This window comes from Budorcas taxicolor, chromosome 2 (genome assembly GCF_023091745.1).
Source record: "Budorcas taxicolor isolate Tak-1 chromosome 2, Takin1.1, whole genome shotgun sequence".
NCBI lineage: Eukaryota > Metazoa > Chordata > Mammalia > Artiodactyla > Bovidae > Budorcas > Budorcas taxicolor.
The window spans coordinates 133,821,852-133,845,353 of NC_068911.1; the positions used below are offsets into that span (position 1 = coordinate 133,821,852).

At 46.3% G+C, this 23,502-nt stretch overlaps 1 protein-coding gene across 1 annotated transcript in view; it reads left to right on the plus strand.

The window, feature by feature from the left end:
• LOC128060881 (aldehyde oxidase 2) overlaps nucleotides 1-23,502 on the plus strand; it is a 108,232-nt gene that overhangs the window by 19,082 nt on the left and 65,648 nt on the right. Inside the window, exons 10-19 of the mRNA XM_052653244.1 lie at nucleotides 218-310; nucleotides 9,930-10,081; nucleotides 11,708-11,801; nucleotides 14,425-14,534; nucleotides 16,009-16,193; nucleotides 16,789-16,972; nucleotides 18,525-18,617; nucleotides 19,730-19,899; nucleotides 20,479-20,593; nucleotides 22,514-22,636. Coding sequence (XP_052509204.1) covers nucleotides 218-310; nucleotides 9,930-10,081; nucleotides 11,708-11,801; nucleotides 14,425-14,534; nucleotides 16,009-16,193; nucleotides 16,789-16,972; nucleotides 18,525-18,617; nucleotides 19,730-19,899; nucleotides 20,479-20,593; nucleotides 22,514-22,636 — 1,319 coding nt within the window. The remainder of the gene's footprint in view (nucleotides 1-217; nucleotides 311-9,929; nucleotides 10,082-11,707; nucleotides 11,802-14,424; nucleotides 14,535-16,008; nucleotides 16,194-16,788; nucleotides 16,973-18,524; nucleotides 18,618-19,729; nucleotides 19,900-20,478; nucleotides 20,594-22,513; nucleotides 22,637-23,502) is intronic.

Below are 23,502 nucleotides of genomic sequence, written 5' to 3' on the forward strand. Positions count from 1 at the left end.
CCATTTTATTTCCTATTTTTATATTCACGTAATGAGTATAAATAAACACGTATACTGGAAGCGCACGTGCTAGAAAATTACTTGGCAGGGTGTATGGCCACTGCTGTCACATGTATATGCATCTGAATATTTTAATGAGAAACTTTCAATGCCAAAAAACCGCATTTTCTTTTTCCTAACTCCCCCTCTCTAAGATATGTACTGCATTTACTTTTAGGACCTGCCATGAGATCTAAAGGACATTTTCACCCAATTCTCCTCTCTCCTGCTAGGATTTCTGAGCTGAATGTGGTATCTAAAACAAATGATGGTGAGTTCCGGGTTTTCTTTGTAAAATATCCATGAACCAATCCCTGCACTAAACATTTGCACTAAACTAAACACTAAATAGTTTAGAACTTCATCATACCTTTATCTTGACTGGCTTGTTTCCAACTCTTTGACATTTTTCTGATATGATATTATATCCCCACCATGAAAATTTACTATCAGAAGCTTTGTACAGAATATGGGGTATTTGGATGATGTCGTTCAAGACCTTGTAGTCACCTGTAGTATTCTCGCCTATAAAGAGCCGTGATTGAACTTCCTTGGTGGTCCAGTGGTTAAGACTATGCTTCTATGCAGGAAGTGCAGGTTTGATCCCTGGCCTGGGAACTAAGACCCCACATGTCTGCGTCTCAGTGCGGTCAAAATAAAAAGGCACGGTGACACAAAGGCAATAAACTCGCAGTGTCAGTTTAATGAGAAGACAGCAAGAGAGAAGTACTATCTATCACTTGGATGGTCAGTTCCAGGGAGGGAGGCAGGTTTGCAGGAGGTATTTAACTTAGTGTCTGGCATTCAGATGCTACTTGTCTCTTAGGGGCAATGGCAAAAGGCCAAGTAAGATAGAAACCTGCCCAGGGAAGCACCCTCAGTCATTTGCAACATCCTTAAGGGCCCACTATGTGCAGACTCTTCATCAGGCAAGGTGGCACCCATAGAGTAGGAAGGGAATGTCCAAGACTTTGCCTTCAAGGTGCACAGCAACCCCTTTAACGAAAAGAATTTTATTTTACTCCTTCTCTCATCCAGCAGATGCATACATGTGCTTGTCTAAGGTACATGCATATATGTACTAAATGACTTAATGGAAAGAAAAAAAGACTAAATGGATGAGTGGGCCAGGAACTTGAATTTGGAATGCAGTGGTCATAATGATTTCCTTAACTCAGGCAACAAGGAGGTTGGCTGGACTGAAAGCTCTAGCCCAGACTGACTTGTAGGCCATCATGTGTTTTTGGAGATCCGTGGTGGGCAAGAGAAGGGACCCACATTGGCAGTATCACTGCCATCCCGGAGTCCTACCTTCCCGGCCTCAACCATCATCAGCCAAACTTAGACTGTGCTGCACACCAGCAAGCCTGCCTTCCCTGACCCCGACCCATCCATTTGCAAGGAAAGGGACCTTTCCTGGTTTTGCACCACAGCCTCACAGCTTCAGCCTTGGGACCACTTAAGTAGCACATCCACACACCACTCAGAAAATGAGGGGAGCGTGCTTAGATATATCTGAAATCTTGGGGTTGGAGAGAAGAGCAGGAGAGAAGAGGAAGTGAGAAGAGTAAAGTGGGTGGTTTGGGGGTATAGTCAAGTACCCTTTTTTTTTTTAACATTTATTTATTTGGCTGCATCAGGTCTTAGTTACGACTTGCAGAGTCTTCAGTCATCACTGTGGCCTAAGGGATCTGGTTCCCTGACCAGGGATCAAACTCAGGCCCCCTGCTTTGGCCTGAGTTTGAGTCTTAGCCACTGGACCACCCTTAGCCACTGGACCACCAACAAAGTCTGTTGGTGGTCCAGTGGCTACTAATTTAATAATAAATTATTAGTGCCTAATAATTTAAGCAGACAGTCAAGACAGGACAACCCTTTTCCTCATCTCCACCCCAGGCCCATGGTTTAGCCCGTGATTTTCAAACTTGTTTTAGCATCACAATTCAGTCCTCAAACAATTCCAAATAGATGAAAACATGCTCCTCTATTTGTAGGAGGGGGGAGACTTTCTCCATCCCACCAAGCCCCCTATATTTCCTCCAACAGGGCCAGGACAAAAAGAAAGAGATCTGGCCCAAGGTCTGCAAACTGGCTGGTGGCCGGTCACCAAGGCACACATCTCCCATGTCCAATCCAGAACTCCCATCGTTACTGCCATTCCCTGTCCCCCCAGGCCCAACCCACTGGCTCTTCAACTGGCTCTTTGTCAGTTTAGACTCAGCAGGCAAGATAGAGGCAGATTCTAAAATCTTAACCATGTGTTTTTCTTGGGGCCCCTTAAACTTTGGGTGTGAGTCACCTCTAGAAGCCTCCAGGGACCTTTCTCAGGATGCCCAAGCTTTTCCTGAGGCCCAGAGGAGTGAAGGACACTTGTAGGGGAGGGTTACACCAGAGCCAGCTGTGCCCCACCACCACCACCAGCAACCCCAGGAAATAAATATCTGTGAGAGCTTGCGTTTGTTTACATTTTGTGTGCTAATCCATGCCACCTACTTGTTTGGCTGGATATACTCCCCCTCCCCCCTCAAAATCTTTAGTACAGTAAGTGCTATAGGAAGTCAGTGCATCTTAAACCCATAGACCCTCAAACTCTGAAAAGCATGGAGTTAAAATAAAACCCATGTTCTGAGGATCATATAAAGATCTTTTCAACACCCCTGAAATGCAAGCTAGGTTTTGTGACCAAAGGTGGAACAAAATATGAATAGAAGTTCAGTAAATAGAATTTTCTCAGTACAGTTGTGTCATGCCTGACACAAAGTGAGGGGGTACTGTGAGCAATGGAAAGAATCAAACAAAAGGCTCTAAAATGGATTGTCTCAACTCAGCCTGAGTCTGAAACCCATACTTCTCAGGACCTAAGCAATAGGGAAGAGAGCAGACATTTTACTCTCCCCTGGGGCTGAACTGCATTGCCTGCCTTTTTTTAATTTAGGTTATCACTTTATTTTTTATTTATTATTTTTGGCCATGCAACATGTGGGATCTTAGTTCCCTGACCAGGGATCAAACCCTGCAGTGAAAGTAGGGAGTTTTAACAACTGGACCGTCAGAGAAGTCCCTGAACTTCTCTTTTCTATCTATGTCAAGTAACAGATGGTCGAGCCAGTCTGTGTGATGCTGCTGACCATAACCAGATAAAAATCTTTGTCTCTAATTTCTTCTCTACTAATATGGCTCTGGATCCATATGATAGGAGGAATGGTATGGTAGGAAACAAGCATGGTATGCCCAGTGCCCCTGCAGGCAAATGGAAGGCAAGATTTTGAGGAAGTTAAAGCTTTACTGGAACTTGTGGTGATAGGAAGCAATAGACAATCACCGATGGGACCAGATCCCATGTGCCTTTTATGAGATACTGATGCAGAAACAGGGTATGGACTCTAAGCTGAGAGACACTCCAGGCAGAGGAGCAGTATAGTTACTTTTAGGCATGATTTGCTTATGGGCTTCCCTGATGGCTCAGACGGTAACGAATTCACCTGCAACGCAAGAGATCCGCGTCTGATCACTCGGTCGGGAAGATCCACTGGAGGAGGAAATGGCAATTCACTCCAGTATTCTTGCCTGGAGAATCCTATGGACAGAGTAGCCTGGTGGGCTACAGTCCATGGGGTCGCAAAGAGTCGGACACGACTGAGTGACTAACACTTTCACTTTCAAGATTTGCTTAGCATATAGATAATAAGAAGCAGCTAGTAGTTTTGCTAATCAATTAGGTTAACTATGATCACTGAAGCAACAGGTGATGTTAGTTTTGTGGGTATGTTGGTAGGGCTGGGAACGTATTGCGCCAAGTTCATTTCTCAGTTCAGTCGCTCAGTCGTGCCCAGCTCTTTGTGGTACCATGGACTGCAGCACTCCAGGTTTCCCTGTCCATCACCAACTCCTGGAGCTTGCTCAAACTCATATTCATTGAGTCGGTAATGCTATCCAACCACCTCATCCTCTGTTGGCCCCTTCTCCTCCCGTCTTCAATCTTTCCCAGCATCAGAGTCTTTTCCAATGAGTCAGTTCTTCGCATCAGGTGGCCAAAGTATTGGAGTTTCAGCTTCAGCATCAGTCCTACCAATGAATATTCAGGACTGATTTCCTTCAGAATGGACTGGTTGGATCTCCTTGCAGTCCAAGAGACTCTCAAGAGTCTTCTGCAACACCACAGTTCAAAAGAATCAGTTCTTTGGCACTCAGCTTTCTTTATAGTCCAACTCTCACATCCATACATGACTATTGGAAAAACCATTGCTTTGACTAGACGGACCTTTGTTGGCAAAGTAATGTCTCTGCTTTTTAATATGCTATTTAGGTTGGTCATGGCTTTTCTTTCAAGGTGCAAGCATCTTTTAATTTCATGGCTACAGTCACCATCTGCAGTGATTTTGGATCCCCCCAAAATAAAGTACCTCACTGTTTCCCTTGTTTCCCCATCTATTTGCCATGAAATGATGGAACCAGATGCCATGATCTTAGGTTTTGAATGATGAATTTTAAACCAGCTTTTTCACTCTCCTCTTTCACTTTCATCAAGAGGTTCTTTAGTTCCTCTTTGCTTTCTGCCATAAGGGTGGTATCAACTGTATATCTGAGGTTATTGATATTTCTCCCAGCAATCTTGATTCCAGCTCGTGCTTCATCCAGCCCAGCATTCCTCATATATTCTGCATATAAATTAAATAAGCAGGGTGACAATATACAGCCTTGATGTACTCCTTTCCAATTTGGAACCAGTCTGTTGTTCCATGTCCAGTTCTAACTGTTGCTTCCTGACCTGCATACAGATTTCTCAAGAGGCAGGTCAGGTGGTCTGATATTCCCAACTGTGTAAGAATTTTCCAGTTTAATGTGATCTTCACAGTCAGAAGCTTTGGTGTAGTCAATAAAACAGAAATAGATGTTTTTCTGGAACTCTCTTGCTTTTTCGATGATCCAGCAGGTGTTGGCAATTTGATCTCAGGTTCCTCTGCCTTTTCTAAATCCAGCTTGAACATCTGGAGGTTCATCGTTCACATACTGCTTAAGCCTGGCTTGGAGAATTTTGAGCATTACTTTGCTAGTGTATGAGATGAGTGCAATAGTGAGGTAGTTTGAGAAATCTTTGGCATTACCTTTCTTTGGGATTGGAATGAATATTGACCTTTCCCAGTCCTGGGGCCACTGCTGAGTTTTCCAGATTTGCTGGCATATTGAGTGCAGCATTTTCACAGTATCACCTTTTAGGATTTGAAATAGCTCATCTGGAATTCCATCACCTCCACTACCTTTGTTTGTAGTGATGAAGGCCCACTTGACTTGGCATTTCAGGATGTCTGGCTCTAGGTGAGTGATCACACCATTGTGGTCATCTGGACATGAAGATCTTTTTTTTTTTATAGTTCTTCTGTGTATTCTTGCCACCTCTTCTTAATATCTTCTGCTTCTGTTAGATATCATTTCTGTCCTTTATTGTGCCCATCTTTGCATGAAATATTCCCTTGGCATCTCTAATTTTCTTGAAGAGATCTCTAGTTTTTCCCATTCTATTGTATTCCTCTATTCCTTTACATTGCTCACTTATATCTTATATATATATATATATATAAGATATATAAGATTATATATATATATATAAGATATATAAGATCTTATATCTTATATAAGATATAGATATAGATCTTATCAGTTCAGTTCAGTCAGTTCAGTCACTCAGTCGTGTCCGACTCTTTGCGACCCCGTGAATCGCAGCACGCCAGGCCTCCCTGTCCCATCACCAAATCCCGGAGTTCACTCAGACTCACGTCCACTGAGTCAGTGATGCCATCCAGCCATCTCATCCTCGGTCGTCCCCTTCTCCTCCTGCCCCCAATCCCTCCCAGCATCAGAGTCTTTTCCAATGAGTCAACTCTTCGCATCAGGTGCACAAAGTACTGGAGCTTCAGCTTTAGCATCATTCCTTCCAAAGAAATCCCAGGGCTGATCTCCTTCAGAATGGACTGGTTGGATCTCCTTGCAGTCCAAGGGACTCTCAAGAGTCTTCTCCAACACCACAGTTCAAAAGCATCAATTCTTCGGCGCTCAGCCTTCTTCACAGTCCAACTCTCACATCCATATATGACTACTGGAAAAACCATAGCCTTGACTAGACGAACCTTAGTCGGCAAAGTAATGTCTCTGCTTTTGAATATGCTATCTAGGTTGGTCATAACTTTTCTTCCCAGGAGTAACTGTCTTTTAATTTCATGGCTGCAGTCACCATCTGCAGTGATTTTGGAGCCCCCAACAATAAAGTCTGACACTGTTTCCACTGTTTCCCCATCTATTTCCCATGAAGTGATGGGACCGGATGCCATGATCTTCGTTTTCTGAATGTTGAGCTTTAAGCTAACTTTTTCACTCTCCTCTTCCACTTTCATCAAGAGGCTTTTTAGTTCCTCTTCACTTTCTGGCATAAGGGTGGTGTCATCTGCATATCTGAGGTTATTGATATTTCTCCCGGCAATCTTGATTCCAGCTTGTGTTTCTTCCAGTCCAGCGTTTCTCATGATGTACTCTGCATAGAAGTTAAATAAGCAGGGTGACAATATACAGCCTTGACGTACTCCTTTTCCTATTTGGAACCAGTCTGTTGTTCCATGTCCAGTTCTAACTGTTGCTTCCTGACCAGTATATAGGTTTCTCAAGAGGCAGGTCAGGTGGTCTGGTATTCCCATCTCTTGAAGAATTTTCCACAGTTTATTGTGATCCACACAGTCAAAGGCTTTGGCATAGTCAATAAAGCAGAAATAGATGTTTTTCTGGAACTCTCTTGCTTTTTCAATGATCCAGCAGATGTTGGCAATTGGATCTCTGGTTCCTCTGCCTTTTCTAAAACCAGCTTGAACATCAGGGAGTTCACGGTTCATGTATTGCTGAAGCCTGGCTTGGAGAATTTTGAGTATTACTTTACTAGCATGTGAGATGAGTGCAATTGTGCAGTAGTTTGAGTATTCTTTGGCATTGCCTTTCTTTGGGATTGGAATGAAAACTGACCTTTTCCAGTCCTGTGGCCACTGCTGAGTTTTCCAAATTTGTTGGCATATTGAGTGCAGCACTTTGACAGCATCACCTTTCAGGATTTGAAATAGCTCAACTGGAATTCCATCACCTCCACTAGCTTTGTTCGTAGTGATGCTTTCTAAGGCCCACTTGACTTCACATTCCAGGATGTCTGGCTCTAGATGAGTGATCACATCTTCGTGATTATCCGGGCCGTGAAGATCTTTTTTGTACAGTTCTTCTGTGTATTCTTGCCACCTCTTCTTAATATCTTCTGCTTCTGTTAGGTCCATACCATTTCTGTCCTTTATCGAGCCCATCTTTGCATGAAATGTTCCCTTGGTATCTCTACCTATATCTTATATCTCTCCTTGCTATTCTTTGGAACTCTGCATTTGAATGGGTATATCTTTCTTTTTCTCCTTTGCCTTTCGCTTCTCTTCTTTTCTCAGCTATTTGTAAGTCCTCCTCAGACAGCCATTTTGCCTTTTTGCATTTCATTTTCCTGGAGATGGTCTTGATCACTGACTCCTATACAATGTCACGAACCTCTGTGCATAGTTCTTCAGGTGCTCTGTCTATCAGATTTAATCCCTTGAATCTATTTCTCATTTCCACTGTATAATAGTAAGGGATTTGATTTAGGTCATACCTGAATGGTCTAGTGGTTTTCCCTACTTTCTTCCATTTAAGTCTGAATTTGGTAATAAGGAGTCCATGATCTGAGCCACAGTCAGCTCCCAGTCTTGTTTTTGCTGACTGTATAGAGCTTCTCTATCTTTGGCTGCAAAGAATATAATCAATCTGATTTTGGCGCTGGCCATCTGGCTATGTCCATGTGTAGAGTATAACCAGTGCATTCTTTTGGCAAAACTCTGTTAGCCTTTTACCTGCTTCATGTTGTACTCAAAGGCAAAATGTGCCTGTTACTCCAGGTATCTCTTGACTTGCTACGTTTGCATTCCAGTCCCCCATACTGAAAAGGACATCTTTTTTGGGTGTTAGTTCTAGAGGGTCTTGCAGGTCTTCATAGAACCGTTCAGCTTCTTCAGCTGAATAGCCTTGGATTACTGTGATGTTGAATGGTTTGCCTTTGAAACGAAGAGATCATTTTTAATATTAATTAAAATAAAATTATGTGGGAGAGTGAAATATTCTCCAAGGTTAATCCATAAGAGAAAAATCAAAGCCCAGTCTGCAACCTGCTTAAAAAAAACAAAACAGACTAATAGCAGTTAGAACACAGCCCTGGAAGTGACCAAATCATACCCTATGTGTTAGTGACTCATTCCACAAACCCCTGGGGAAGTTGAAGATTAATTTTTCAAGGCCAACTAAGTCACCTTCTGATGGTTTGGGTGACTTCTTCATTTTCAAAGATTGAGCTGAATCCTTTACATCCCTACTACAGAGAAACCCAGAACCCATGCGACTATCGATATCAATACTCACAAGTACGACTGCAACAGTTTTTTTTAATATATGCTGCTGCTGCTGCTGCTAAGTCGCTTCAGTTGTGTCCGACTCTGTGTGACCCCATAGACGGCAGCCCACCAGGCTTCCCCATCTCTGGGATTCTCTAGGCAAGAACCCTGGAGTGGGTTGCCATTTCCTTCTCCAATGCATGAAAGTGAAAAGTCAAAGTGAAGTCGTTCAGTCGTGTCTGACTCTAGCGACCCCATGGACTGCAGCCCACCAGGCTCCTCCATCCATGGGATTTTCCAGGCAAAAGTACTGGCGTGGGGTGCCATTGCCTTCTCCGTTTTTTTGTATATAAATATTTGCCATTCTCTTTATATATATATATATTTTTTATTTTTCTTTTGACTGCGGTGGGTCTTCATTGCTGTGCATAGGCTTTTCTCTAGTTGTGACGAGTAGGGGCTACTCTCCAGTCGCAGTGCACCGGCTTCTTATTGCAGCAGCTTTCCTTGTCGTGGAGCACGGCTCTAGGCATGAGGGCGCTAGAGCATGGGCTCAGTGGTTGCTGCACAGGGGCTTAGTTACTCCACAGCATGCGGGATCTTCCCAGATCAGGGATGGAGCCCATGTCCCCTGCAACGGCAGGCAGATTCTTATACACTGTTGCAGGGAAAGCCTGCAACAGTTTTTAGATTCTGAGTTATTTCCTTGCCATCTAGCAAATAGTAGTTTCTTTTGTTTTGTTTTTTTATTTTGTTTTGTTTTGCAAAGAGAAAAGGCTTTATTGCAGGGACTAGCAAGCAGCACTCTTGCCTGGAAAATCCCATGGACAGAGGAGCCTGGTAGGCTGCAGTCCATGGGGTCGCTAAGAGTCAGACACGACTGAGCAACTTCACCTTGACTTTTCACTTTCATGCATTGGAGAAGGAAATGGCAACCCACTCCAGGGTTCTTGCCTAGAGAATCCCAGGGATGGGGGAGCCTGGTGGGCTGCCGTCTATGGGGTCACACAGAGTCGGACACGACTGAAGCGACTTAGCAGCAGCAAGTAGTATTGCCCTGATCCCAGGATGCTCTCCCATTTCTCCTGACTCTCTAGCCCCTCCCTGGGAACCCCACTCTCCCACACTCAACAACACCCAAAGTAATACCGGAGGCAGCTCCTTGTATGGACTGTATTCATTCTGATTGGCTGGTGTCCCTCCTAGAACTGGTGTTGAAGATTTTGAACATCAAAGCCACCTACAGAGGGGCAAATCAGCAGTGGAGGCATTGTTGATTTACACAATCACCTTGGCAATTGGAAGACCTTTGACTTTTTTAATGTTATCAGTTTTATCCCCCTTATTCACAAAACAGCTTGGCATAGCTTCACTGTGGTCAGTCAGAAAGGGGTCATGGAACATTCTAGTAGAGTCTGCCTCCTGCTAGTTATTACTGTCATTCCTGCTTTCCAGGACTGACAATAGGTGCTGGCTGCAGTCTGGCCCACGTCAAGGACATCTTGGCTGAGAGGGTCTCCGAACTCCCAGAGGAGAAGACCCAGACGTACCAAGCACTGCTGAAGCACCTGAAGAGTCTGGCCAGCCACCAGATCCGGAACATGGCTGTATGTCCTCTGGGCCCATCACAAGGCCTGCTACGCCTATCTCTTAATCTCAGCAAAATGTTGAAATAGGCATTGGCAGAATCAGTGTGCACATGGGTCTCAGCAGATTGAAATGACAGTGCAATAAACATTTAATATAGCAAACATTATTTAATAACATATTTAAAAGAAAAGCCAAGTTCAGTCATATAGCTAAGTAGCAATATAAGTGGGAAAAGAATGTCATGGTTTCACTAATTTCATGATAAGACCTTCAGAGAAACTAATTTAATCTTAGGCTGCATTGTTGTTGCTAAGTCGTGTCCTACGCTTTGCAACCCCATGGACTGCAGAAGTGAAACACCTAAAACAAGGAGGCCTCCCCCAGCACAGACTGTTCAGACCACCGCTAGACGGTAATGCTCAGAACAGGGAGGAAGACTCCAGGGTCAGTTGATTCAACCTCAGACGAATCCAGATGTAGATCTTCAAAATACACATGACCCCTTCCCTTACATACCCCCAAATGATGTATTAGAAGTTCTTAGGATACGGGGAAAGGAGGGAGAACAGGTTTCTATTGAAAAAGCTCTTCAGTTGATTCCAAATGATTCCCTGTCATGGGTTCTGTCTGACACCCTGGAACCTGGTGAGGAGATGGTGATGGGAGAGTAAGGGGTTGGAAACCACTGCAGAGAGAGGAGTGGTGGGGCATCATGAAAGCTGCCTTCAGATATTTCTAGACTCCTGAGAAGAGGTGTGATGTATTTCATATGATCACCAAGAGTAGAAGTATGACTGATAGGTGAGAAACCAGGGGTGTAGATTTCAGCTCAGTGGAAACAAGAGCTTTAAAAGTAAGCTGTTCATAGAGTACTGGGAGTTCTGTGCCCTCACCCATGTTCCAGCCCAGATCACCCGCAACCTGGGTGGTCACTGTAGAGTCTGGCACTATGTGGGAAGGAGAATACTGAGCTGAATGGCTGGTCGTTTCCCTGACATGTTCTGAGACGCTATAAGCTTAACCAGATCCAAGAAGAGTCTCTCAAGAAGCGGAAAAGGGAGACTCAATGACAGATGCCCGGCACCTAAACATGGCCCCCGGGAAGTCCAGCAATTCAGGAGGCCCCGAGATAAGGCTGAGATCCCAAGGCAGCACCGCGGCTACTTTTGTAGCCAGCACTGTGGCCATCTGCACCACCTGAGTAGGAGTGGCCCAGAACTGGCCGCTGCACCTCAGTGCTTGGCTTTGCATCCCCGTCTGCCCCTTCCTTCCTGGGAGATCTCAATCAAGTTTAACAATTCCTCTGTGCCCCCGTGTCTTCGTCTGTTAAAGGGGGACAGTGGCCTCACCTCACTGAGTTGTTGTGAGGACTGAGTGAGGAAATATGCATGAAGGGGTGAGACGTCAGGTGAAACACACCACATGCCCTTCAGTGCTCGTTACCATCCATTCCTCACCCGATCCAGAGTCGTGGGTGGGTGGGGACCTCTCACGGCATCTGAACTGAGTCTCATCCGCAGAGGAGGCCGAGACTCCTCTCGACCCTGTCACCTACCAGGGAGAACCATGAGCAGGTGCCGGGAGAGGCGGGGGGCTCAAATTTGAGCGATCGGATGACTGAGGCTGTAATTCTCTCTCCTTAGTCCTTAGGGGGTCATATTATAAGCCGGCACAGCTACTCAGATCTGAACCCAATTCTGGCTGTGGGCAACGCTACCCTCAATCTGACATCAGAAGGTAAGCTACCCAGAACCCTCTGAACACCTGCAGCGTTTCTGTCTCTGTTTTAGGAGGTGCTATGTCAGAGCCCATGTCTCTGGCTCTCAGTCCACCATGGGGAGCTCAGGGTCCTGGCAGAAGTCTCCTCACGCAGGGGATGACACCCTCTGTACCACCCGCCACATACACACGACACCCAGCCCCAACCACAGCTCAGCCAGCCTGCGGCAGCCAGGGCTGTGTGCCGAGGCCGACTAGAAGCCTCTCTGTGACCAGAGGACCACTTGCTCCTCCTCCTCCTCCTCTTCATGGCCCCTCTCCAGTTGCCGTGTAAGAGGTCACAAGTCTGGTGAGGACACGCTGGGGACACTGTGGGGTCCTTGGGGGCAGGAGGAAGGCTAGCAACATTTTGCATGCTGGCTGAGAAGGGCAGTCCTTGAGGGCTGCTCCAGGGTATTCCACCCTTGCCTCCCCAAGATGCTCAGCCCCCACACTGGCTCCAGCTGCTCCAAAGAGGCTGACACTCCCATCCAGTGCATGCTGCTTGTTCCAGGCTCTGCTGGATACTTTACACAACACATCTAATTTGTCCAACGCCCCTAGCTGAGGTCGCTTGCAGTAGAGGGTGAGGGATGGGAATCCAGTCTGCCTTGATTTCCCAATGGCCATGCTTGCCTCTTCACCACCAACCACCTCCCCAGGTCTTCTAACTCCCCACTTTCCATCTCTCCCCTCCTCCCTCCTCCACACCCCATCAAATACCCTCACATGAGCTGAGTTGGACCCAGGGAACTGGAGTGCAAGGGAGCAGTCACATTGCCCCTTGTGAACTCCAGGGTGTGGCCAACCAGCATTATCTCACCAGCATCATAAGCCTCCCCAGGGAATTGTTGGCTGACACAGTCTGGTCCCTGATGGGTGGGAACTGAGAAATCCTGGGAGGGACCTGCTGGCAAAGGAAAAGCCCTCACACTCCTATTCAGCTTCATGTGGGGCCCAGGAGAGGAAATTCCTCAGCTCTGAAGGACCCCGTCAGCTGTTTTGCTGGGTCCGCCAGGCCTGTAGTCCAGGATCACCCCATCTCGAACCCTGAAGACTAAGGGAGAGGAAGCCAAGGCTCTGGGGCATCAGGATAGCAAAAACAGCCTGGCCCCCAAGCAGGGCCTTCTACTTTAGGACTAGCGGTGCTAGCTGTGTTCCTCTGCTGAGATGCTGGTCGTCACCTTTGGCTCAAGATCTCTGTTTTCCCAGCTCTGCCAAAGCCACCTCCAATCTGCACTCAGCCCAGCTCCAATGAGGCCAGTAGCTAGCTGGCACCCCAGGAGGGAGGCCCAGGTCCACAGGAGCCCCTCTGGGGTCTACCTTCCTCTGTCTCGGCCACACCTACCTTCCAATTAGCATCTCACTGCTGTTCTTGGACCTGAACGCACGTCAGATTTGCTGGGTTGCAATCTCCTCACACATTTTCTGTGGAGCCACAGCCACTTTTTAAAGCCAGAGGGGACTGCTCTAACCATCACCACCATGTGGTGACAATGGGGCTGAAAGGAGATTTTGTAAACTGTTCACATTGCTTTAAAGATATGGGTATCCCACTTAGAAAGCTTCCCAGGAGCCCAGTGGTAAAGAATCCACCTGCCAATGCAGAGGACTTGGGTTCCATCCCTGGGTTGGGAAGATACCCTGAAGGAGAAAATGGCAACCCACTCCAGTATTCTTGCCGGGGAAATCCTATGGACAGAGGAGCCTGTCAGGCTTACAGTCCTGTACTGTGCTTAATCGCTGAGTCGTGTTCAACTCCTTGTGACCCCATGGACTGTAGCCTACAAGGCTTCTCTATCCATGGGGTTTCTCCAAGTAAGAATATTGGAGTGGATTGCCATGGCCTCCTCCAAGGGATCTCCCCACCCCAGGGATCAAACCCAGGTCTCCCGCATTGCAGGCAGATTCTTTGCCAGCTGAGCTACCAGGAAAGCCCAGGTTACAGTCCACAGGGTTGCAGAAGAGTTGGATATGGCTCGGCAACTAAATAACAATAATCCAGTTTAGAAGCCAACAGCAGCAGCAAAAACAAAAAGCAAATCCAATAATCTGAGCTCTGTTAATAGAGCTGTTTGGAAACAGCTAATAGAGTTAATACAGTTAATAGAGCTCTGTTTGGAAACAAACCCTTTCTCAGCTTAAGCTATGCCCTGACTTTGATCATAGTATTGAACAAGTTAGATTTAGTTCAACAGTTTCTGCTGAAAGATAAAAACAGGTCTGGTAGGCCTTGGGGACAGGAAGAGACCCAGTTCACATAGCATGTGTGCTAACAAGAGTAAATGTCCTAGGGATTCCCTAGCAGTCCATTGGTTAGGACTTGGTGCTTCCAGTGCTGGGGTCTGGATTTAAGCCCTGGTCAGGGAACTAAGACCCCACAAGATCCACAGAGCGACCAAAAAAAAAGTAAATGTCATGAAGCTGCCACCACCCTTCCCTGTGAGGAGGATGGGTCGGAGGCTGGTCCACCACACTCAGATCCCCACTCTGCTCCATGCGAGGAAGATGCCCTTTTCTTCTCCACTGCTGACATTTAAGAGTATAGAATAGTCTTGCATTCCCTGTTGCAACTGTGCAGAAATGTCATTTTCTTCAACAGAAGGCACACGGCGGATTCCTCTAAGTGAACATTTTCTTGCTGGGTTGGCAAGTGCAGACCTGAAGCCAGAGGAAATTTTGGAGTCTGTGTATATTCCTCACTCTCAAAAGGTAAGACCTGAGAGTTGTTTTTCTCTTTCTATAACTGAGGCCAGTCATCTTTAGATGTTTCAAAACAGATGGCAGGAAAATAAGTCTGCCCCAAAAGCCTGTTTCCTGTCCTTCGTGGCCTGGCGCGGCACCAAGGCCCGCAGCCACCCTCGGGCCAGCAGCTCTGGGCGGCGTGGAGCTGGGGTTGTTGTTTCAGCTGTGGGGTGGGGCCTGCCCAGCCTGCGCTCATGCTCACACACCCGCTCGTGTCCAAGATCTGGGAGGCGGAAATTAAAGTTCTCTGGCTGTGGAATGAGCTTCTCTGCCTGACCCACAAGGAGATGGAGGCTGGGGCTAGGCCTCCCCACTGCCCACTTGAGCTGACCCCAACAGTTCAGAAGACCAGGAGCGCCTAACACATGATCCCTGGGGGAGATGTGGCCACGCAGCCGGCTACAGAGGGGACCCTCTGTCCTCACTCCCTGTTCCTGATGCTTCTCCCCTGAAGTGTACCTGAATCTCAGAGACCAGTCTTCCCAAGAGGGGCAACACAACAGATACACAGAGAGATCCAAAGCCAGGAGGGTCATGCAGGAAGTCTTATATTAAGTCATGCTTTCAGCCAAGTATGATCTTCATTTATTTTTTCCTTGGGAATGGAAACTCTGAAATGTGTTCCCAGTCCAGTGTGGATCAGTGTAAGAGACCCAGACAGAAAAACAGGCCGACCCACACACAGTGCCCCCGGTGGCCAAAAACATGGAAACACATGCAAGGCAGCGGCCATCTCTGTTAACTTTGTCACCACACCAGTGGTCCTGGGCCAAGGATCATGGGGGGAGCCATCACCCTTCTGACTCTTGTCCCTGGTAGAAAATTCCCTAGTCCACTGTTGGAAAGTTCTATTCAGCACCTTTATGAACTTTACAGAATGAAAAGGGGTAGTATCTACAAAGCAAGAAATCCAGTGGATCTCTTTCACACTTTAAGCAAGCAAGAAAGAAAGTGTGCTCAGTCGTGTCCGACTCTTTGCGACCCCATGGACTGTAGCCTACCAGGCTCCTCTGTCCATGGGATTTTCCAGGCAATAGTACTGGAGTGGATTGCCATTTCCTTCTCCAAGTCACCTTCCAAACACCTGTGTTGGAGGGATCCTCCATCCTCATGGGGGACAAAGGGTCTGGAGACTAGCCTTAATGGCACCTGGAAATGAGAGCACGTGGAAATGATGCAGGGATCCCTTGCAGAGGCATCCCAGCCCCAGTGGGAAAGTGCACAGTGACCCTGTTAATTGAGAGTATGGGGTGTTGAAGATGGACCTTTGGGAGCACATCACTTTGAAAAAAGAGGCAGCCAAATTATCCTCAAACTGTGCCAAATGTCCTTTGTGTCCCTTTCGATTGAGTCTGAGTGATTAATTAGTGGCACCAAGAAGCAAGAACTCACTCTTAGTTCTGACATATCAAGTAACTCCAAATGGTCTTTGTCTCCACAGTGGGAATTCGTGTCAGCCTTCCGACAGGCTCAGTGCCAGCAGAACGCCTTGCCCGACGTGAATGCCGGCATGCGAGTCCTCTTCAAAGAGGGCACAGACATCATCGAGGACCTGAGCATCACCTACGGAGGGGTTGGGGCTGCCACAGTCAGTGCACATAAGTCCTGCCAGCAGCTCCTAGGGAGGTAAGCGACAAATCCTGTACCCTGATGGTGAAGCTTGACATTAAAAAAAAAAAGTGGAAAGATGGAAACTCCTATATGTAGAATTGTTGCTTGTTCTTCCTGTAATTTTCCTAAATGACTCTAACCTCATTTGACTTTGATTAATAAGGCACAACCCTTTGGGTGAGGTGTACAATGAAAATGGCCCAGGAAGGCGTTTCAGCCCCAGTGCTCTTGTGCACATCAATGCTCTGGCAAACCTACACCAGGCAGCATCCAAGTGCTCCCCATCGCTCCCACTGCTCAGGGGCACTCTGTTTCCTTCTCAGCAAAGGCAGTGTCCAAGCCTGAGTCCTGTCCAGTTCACCATGGAATTGGCCATAGTGGTCTCTTTATTTAATGCCTGGGTTCTAGCATGTCCAGGCTACTTAGCGCAGCATCCCTGGCCTCGGTTTCCCTGAACAGCTTATTTAAGTGATTTCTAAGTTTCCATCCAACTCATAAAGTGAGACCCTGGGGTCTCTGAACCATCTAGCACAGGCCTCTAGTCATGGAGACCTCTGGTCATGGAGACTGACTTTTCTCATTGGTTCCTTCCTGCCCCCAACCCTCCCAGGCAGTGGGATGAGCTGATGCTGGATGAAGCTTGCAGGCGGCTCCTGGATGAAGTCTCCCTCCCAGGCTGGGCTCCAGGTGGGAGGGTGGAATTCAAGAGGACTCTGGTAGTCAGCTTCTTCTTCAAGTTCTACCTACAAGTTCTGCAGGAGCTGAAGAAGCTCATAAAGCCGTTCCCTGTGCCTGTAAGTTCTCTGGCTTTTATGGGCTCCTGGCAGCATAAGCTCCCACCTTCCCCATTCCTTTTGCAAACTGTCAGTTCCAGCTTCCTGGGTTCAGCCCTTCAGGGTTACTGAGGGGTGAGGCTCAGGATGCCAGACTGTCTTTGGTGCACACATGCTTACCGAGTGCCCTGAGCAGGGAAACATAAGGGGATCCCTGCCTCTGGTGTGCAATTGTTTTTCTTTTAAAATCAACTCTGTTGAAGTATAATTACATAGAACAAAATGCACCTATTATTTAAACTCAGAGAGTTTTGACAAATGTGTAAACCAGTGCAACCACCACTTCAAACAAAAGTATTTCCATCACCCGCAAAACTGCCCTTTTGCCCCTCTGCTCTCAACACTCTCATCCCTGCCCCCAGTCAACCCTGATCTGCTTAATGACGCTATAGATTAGTTTTGCCTATTTTGGAATTTTATATTCAATATGAAACATTAAATAAAATTTTATTTTTCAAAAAGTCAAAACATTTATGTGTGCATGCTAAGTTGGCTCAGTCACATCTGACTCTTTGCAACCCCACAGACTGTAGCCCCCCAGGCTCCTCTGTCCGTAGCAAGAATACTAGAGTGGGTTGCCACGCCCTCCTTCAAGGGATCTTCCTGACCCAGGGATTTATCCCCTGTTTCTTTCGTCTCCTCCGTTGGCAGGTGGGTTCTTTACCATTAGCACCACCTGTATGCTAATATACAAGTAGCTTCTTTTCAGAATTTCTGATTATGAACTTTGGGAATAAGTTACCAAAGCAAAACATTTTTTCTCCCTTTCTCTCTCTTCCCTGCTCAATCAATCAGATTCCTCCCCAGACTATGACTGCACCTCTCACCCTACCTTGCACCCATGTTCCCCAAGCACACCCCACCCCAACAGCCCTGTGTTCCTAAACTGTCTGCTTTTATTCATTCAGATGAAAACCCTCACAGGACTTCCCTGGTGATCCAATGGCTAAGACTCCACACTTCCTCTGCAGGGCACACGGGTTCCATCCCTGGCTGGGGAACTAAAGAAAGAAAGATGAAGACCCTCACAAACCACCTTTACTCGAATAACTCTTGCCTCCCTTGAATTTCCGAATCAAGACACTAGATATGTTTCAGTGACACCCAAAGAGCCTTCCCAGTCTTGCTGCTCTCCCAGAAAAGCTGAGGAAAATAATTAAGCTCATTATTTACCCCAGCTCACTCTAGAAGGGCTCCCCCAGCCCTCAGTTTTCTTGATTCTCCTGCTGCCTCTGCCCAGCTCGCTGCCAGAGGGCCTCTCCCTCCTGGGGCTAGCTTGGCTCAAGGATCAGATTCAACCAGTCTGTCCAGGTCCTCCTAGTGTGGAAAGAGAGGGAGGGCAAGGAGCATTTGCCAAAGTGAGAGTCTGGGAGGCGCTGCGGATTTGCATCATCCCTGCTACCTGAACTCATGGTTTCTCGGTGACCTTCGCCAAATCCTTTTCACATAAATCAAAGCCCAGTTGAATCATAGACTAATCAGCTTATCTTTATTGTTTTGAATCATCTCTCAGAACAGCCGCCATTATCCTGAAATTTCAGACCGATTCCTGAGCGCTCTAGAAGACTTCCCGGGCACGGTTCCCCAGGGAGTCCAAAGGTACCAGGTCAGTGAGTTTAATCTAATGGAAACCGAGAAACTAAGAGACAGTGATAGCTGTGTGAATAAGCTAGCACTTCAGAGTTGCACATTTCCCTTCTGACTTTCTGAGTTTTGCCAGGACATTGGCCCTTTGTTTCAGGCCTATGCAGGAAGAGCCTGGATCTAAGGTCAGACCCGAGCTACTGAAGCTGGATGCCCTCAGGCCAAAGTCACCTGAAGCAGCTTGACCATCCAACTAATACCCAAGAGTCTCTTCCAACTGCCGTTCTTTGGGCAAATGCTTGAAGAGTAGCTTGGCTGGGTGTGGGGGAAGGACAGACCAGGACAGTAGCAAGAGTCAGTCTCCAGCCCCTGATTGCAAACGTTTAACCTCCAGTCAGCAAAATGAGATCCTGCAAGCAACTGAATCCCTTCTCTCGAAGACCAATTGAGAAAGTATCTATAATTTCCACTGGAGCACAAGCCCTCCCATCACCCGATCTCCACACTCACTCCACACACATCTTCAGGTAGAAGAGTTTCAGAATAAACACTTCCTCCACTTATTACACTCCCAGGGATATTTTGTTGCCACTCACAAGGGCAGACAAGGCAGCTTAGACCAGATCTGGATGGGCTCCATTGCCATTGGCCCCCACAGCCCCCCACCAGAGGCCTTGTTCCTGTCGATAAGCAAGCTTTTGGCTTAGATTTTGGTGCCCTACTCGCAGGAATTATATCACTCCAAGCCTTATCATCATGATGGCTTTATGTGTAAACAGGCTGATCCTTAGAAAGGTAAGAAAGCAAGACAGGGAGACCCCTGAATTCCAGAAGACAGGGATATGGGCCACCACTCAGAAAAAGAAGATGCCAAAGAAGCCAGAGCACCCCTTCACCGACTTCACAATTTTGCTAAAACACTGGCCCCATCTAAAGCATTGCCACAGAGCTGAAATGACAGCTCCCCAATCAAGTTACATCATTAAACTCTCATGCTCATCTGACCCACTCCAGTGTTTGCTGACTGGGGGTGACCGCCTGATTTCTCAACCCTGAATCAGGAGTATTGGCAATTGGCACAAGCCACTTCTGAAGATGGAAGTTTCCCAGGGAAGCTCTTGTCTTTCTCTGTAGAGTGTGGATTCTCACCAGCCCCTCCAAGATCCAGTTGGACGCCCCATCATGCACCTATCAGGTCTCAAACATGCCACCGGGGAGGCCGAGTTTTGTGATGACATCCCCATGGTGGATAAAGAACTCCACATGGCTTTAGTGACCAGTACCAGTGCCTATGCAAAAATCGTGTAAGTAAATGAAAAGCTTTCAAAAAACTCTTTCTAAAGCACTCTTGGGGATTCCCTGAAGCAATGTGACCATTCTTTTGAAATGTCTAAACCCAAGGAACCTAATGGAAAGAATGTTTAGAAGGTCACCAGCCCCAAGAGGAGGAAAGGAATGTCAGTAGAAATGATCATCATGAAAGGGAGGGAAAAAAATAACAATTATGGGCCCTTGCTTTCATCTCCCTGCTGCAGCCTCAGGCATAGCTCAGAGGAGTAACTCTGAGTACGGCTAATATTCAGCTGGTGATAAAATCCTGAACTAGGTAATTGCTGAATGGTAAATGGCCACTGTCCTAAACTTCCTTAGGATGCCCCTTGCCACAGCCACAGTGGCCACCCCCCTCCTCTCCCCTTCCAGCAACTACAATGTTATCCCTGGCCCAGCAGGGAGGCTCCTGGACCCTACTCTCTGGCAGGTCAGCTCTGATTGGTCAGGGTCTATAGTCCATTTATCATATATTTTGACTTTCATCCATGCTCTATCCCTCCCTCCCTCAAAGCTTGCTGATTTCTACTTCTCAAATATATCTCTTTTTTCAGATCAATTGATTTGTCCAAGGCCCTTGAAATACCTGGGGTGGTTGATGTGATAACAGCGAAGGACATTCCAGGCACCAATGGCACCGAAGATGACAAACTGTTGGCCGTAGATGAGGTGAGGTACAGGACGTGCTGTCTCATGTGACTTGGCACAGATGATCACCAAGGTACCACCTCCAGGCAGCTTTCCATCCCCTCCCAGCCCTCTCTGCCACTAGGGGCCAGAAAGCCAGTTCTTCCAGCGTCTCTCTAACGCTTCTCTCTCTCTTCTAATGCTTCTGTGTGGGGCTTCCCTGGTGGCTCAAAGGGTAAAGAATCTGCCTGCAATGAGGGAGACCTGGGTTCTGTTCCTGGATTGGGAAGATCCCCTGGAGAAGAGAATGACTACCTACTCCAATATTCTTGCCTGAAAAATCCCATGGACAGAGGAGCCTTACAGGCTATAGACTTGGTCACAAAGAGTCAGACATGACTGAGCAGACACTCTTTCACGTTTAATGCCTTTATAGACCTACTCTTCTGGAATCAGGAAATAACATTGCAAAAAGGAAATTTATTACAGAAAAACAACAAATACTCATTTTCCCACTGTGTACTGTTGAGTCAGTTTACTCTTATTTGAAGAATAAATGCAAGAACTGGCGTGTATCAGGATGGAAAATCCTTGGAAAAATCTAGGAAGGAGAATACAATATACAGCCACTCTCCATTATTTACACTGAACTCTCTTCCTTCCTGGACCAACCCTCTCCCTACCACCTCCCACTGACCTTCACATATTCCATTCTTAATAAAGTTCCTCATATCATTCCTGACCTTTAATTCAATTCTACCATCATTCACGGGGCACTTGCTTTTGGAGCCAAACTATCTTGGTTCACCGTCTTACCCTGCCACTCTGTATCATCATCTGTGAAATGCTGACTTGATACCTGTGAAATATCATCACCTGTAAACTGGGAATAATCAGAGGAACCAACTCATTGTGTTGTTATGCAATTTAAACGAGCTGATCATGTGAAGTGTTCACAGCAATGGTTGGCATGTGAAGGCTCTCAGGAGATGTCAGCTGCTGTTGTCACATCTCAGGCTGTTTCTCCTCCAGCCATGAAATAAACCACTGTTCTTTCGGTTGAACTCCAGATGAGGAAGCTGGCTATTGCTTAGGAGCTATGTTATCTTCTCAGGCTGCCAAAACAAAATACCACAGAATGGACAGCTTATAAAGCAAAAAATGTATTTTCTCACAATTCTAGAGGCTAGAAGTCTAAGATCAAGGTGTTGGCAGGTTTCTCCTGAGGTCACTCTTGCCGGTTTGCAGATGGCTCCCTTTTCCTCTGTCCTCATAGGAGACGGCCTTTTCTCTGTGTATAAGCCTCCCTGGTGTTCCTACCTCTTTTTTTTTTGGCCACGCCTTGTGGCATCCAGGATTTTAGTTTCCCTACCACGGATGGAACCCATGGCCCTGCAGTGGAAGCATGAAGTCCTAATCACTGGACCATGAGGGAATTCCCTTTTTTCCCCTTATGTCTTCTTATAAGGACACCAGTCATACTGAATTAGAGCTCCAACCTTAGGACCTCATTTCACCTTCATTACCTCTTTGAAGGCCTTATCTATAAATACAGTCCCATTGGGGGTCAGTGCTTCAGTTTGGGGGCTGTGAAGGGAGGCACAGGAATCATAGTGTACAAAATACACTCTCCTTATCTTGAAAACGACTCCATGAAGGCATCACACATGAATGAATCACCCTCGACAGCGGACATAGCAGATTCTGGACCCAGCCAAATTCACATCCACTCTGGAGCTTACATTCAATTAAGTAAAATGGCTAATGAAACCGTATGTATGATTTAAATTAACTTTTAAGTTAAAAGTTTAAAGAATTTTTTTTTGGCCAAGCACATGATGTGACTCCAGTCTGGTTATTATTGGTCAATAATGGTAACTAAAGCACTAGCCATTGGTAAATTTGTACTGATAGTACTTTTACCCAGAATTTTCCCCCTGCTTCATGCCTATACTTTTGCAGGTCCTCTGCGTGGGCCAGATCATCTGTGCTGTGGTTGCAGAAACAGATGTACAGGCAAAACGTGCTATTGAAAAGATAAAGATAACTTATGAAGAGCTGGAGCCCATAATCTTCACCATCGAGGTAAGCAGAGTGCCTGGGCTCTCCTATAAGGTTGTAGAATCAAAAGTCCCTTGTAAACTTCTTAATGCAAGACTTATTCAGGGCTCTACTTCTTTTTCATCACTGGTTTACTCTGGAAAAATCAACTTTTTCTGGAAGGTATTACTTGCATGAATTAAAATTAGCTTTGGTTCCAAGAAACGGGAGAAAAATAGAAGTTTCTTTCTCCTGCATATTCAAAAAAGTCTAGAAAGGGTCAGTTTCAAACTTGCCTGTGGCTCTAAGTGTCAGGGTCTGGGCTCCTTATATCCATTAATAGTCACTCTGTCCTGCGTGGTTTCCATTCTCTAGATCACGCTTCGTTCCACAACAGTTACTGAACACTAACCTTTGAGTCCACACTTCAGTCAGCAGAGAGAATGAGGCAATGATGAAGAGCATATCCCCTCTCCTTAAAGACACTTTTCAGAAGCTGCACATATTCTTTCTACATCTCCTTGGTTAGAACCTAGTCAGGTACCACACCAACACACCTAGAAAGGGGGTCTGGGAAACATACATTTTATTCTAGGTGGCCAGATATTCACTAGAAACTGGGGGTTCTATTACTTGAGGAAAATGGTGGGAATGGATATTGGGAGCAATAATCTTTCCAAAATGGAGCCCAAAAGCAGTGGGACTTTCATGATGGAATTCTATAGAAATTTCCATTCTCGCTTCTGGGTCTAGATGATGGAATACATAGGCAACTTCCAGCAAAAATAATGAATTTAGATTAGAAAAATCAGATGTAGATTTATGGCGTTTGCGTCATCAATTAAGTTGACAAAAAAAGAGTACTTAATTTTTGCTTGTGAAAGAAATAAAATTTTTTCAAAGGCCCTAGT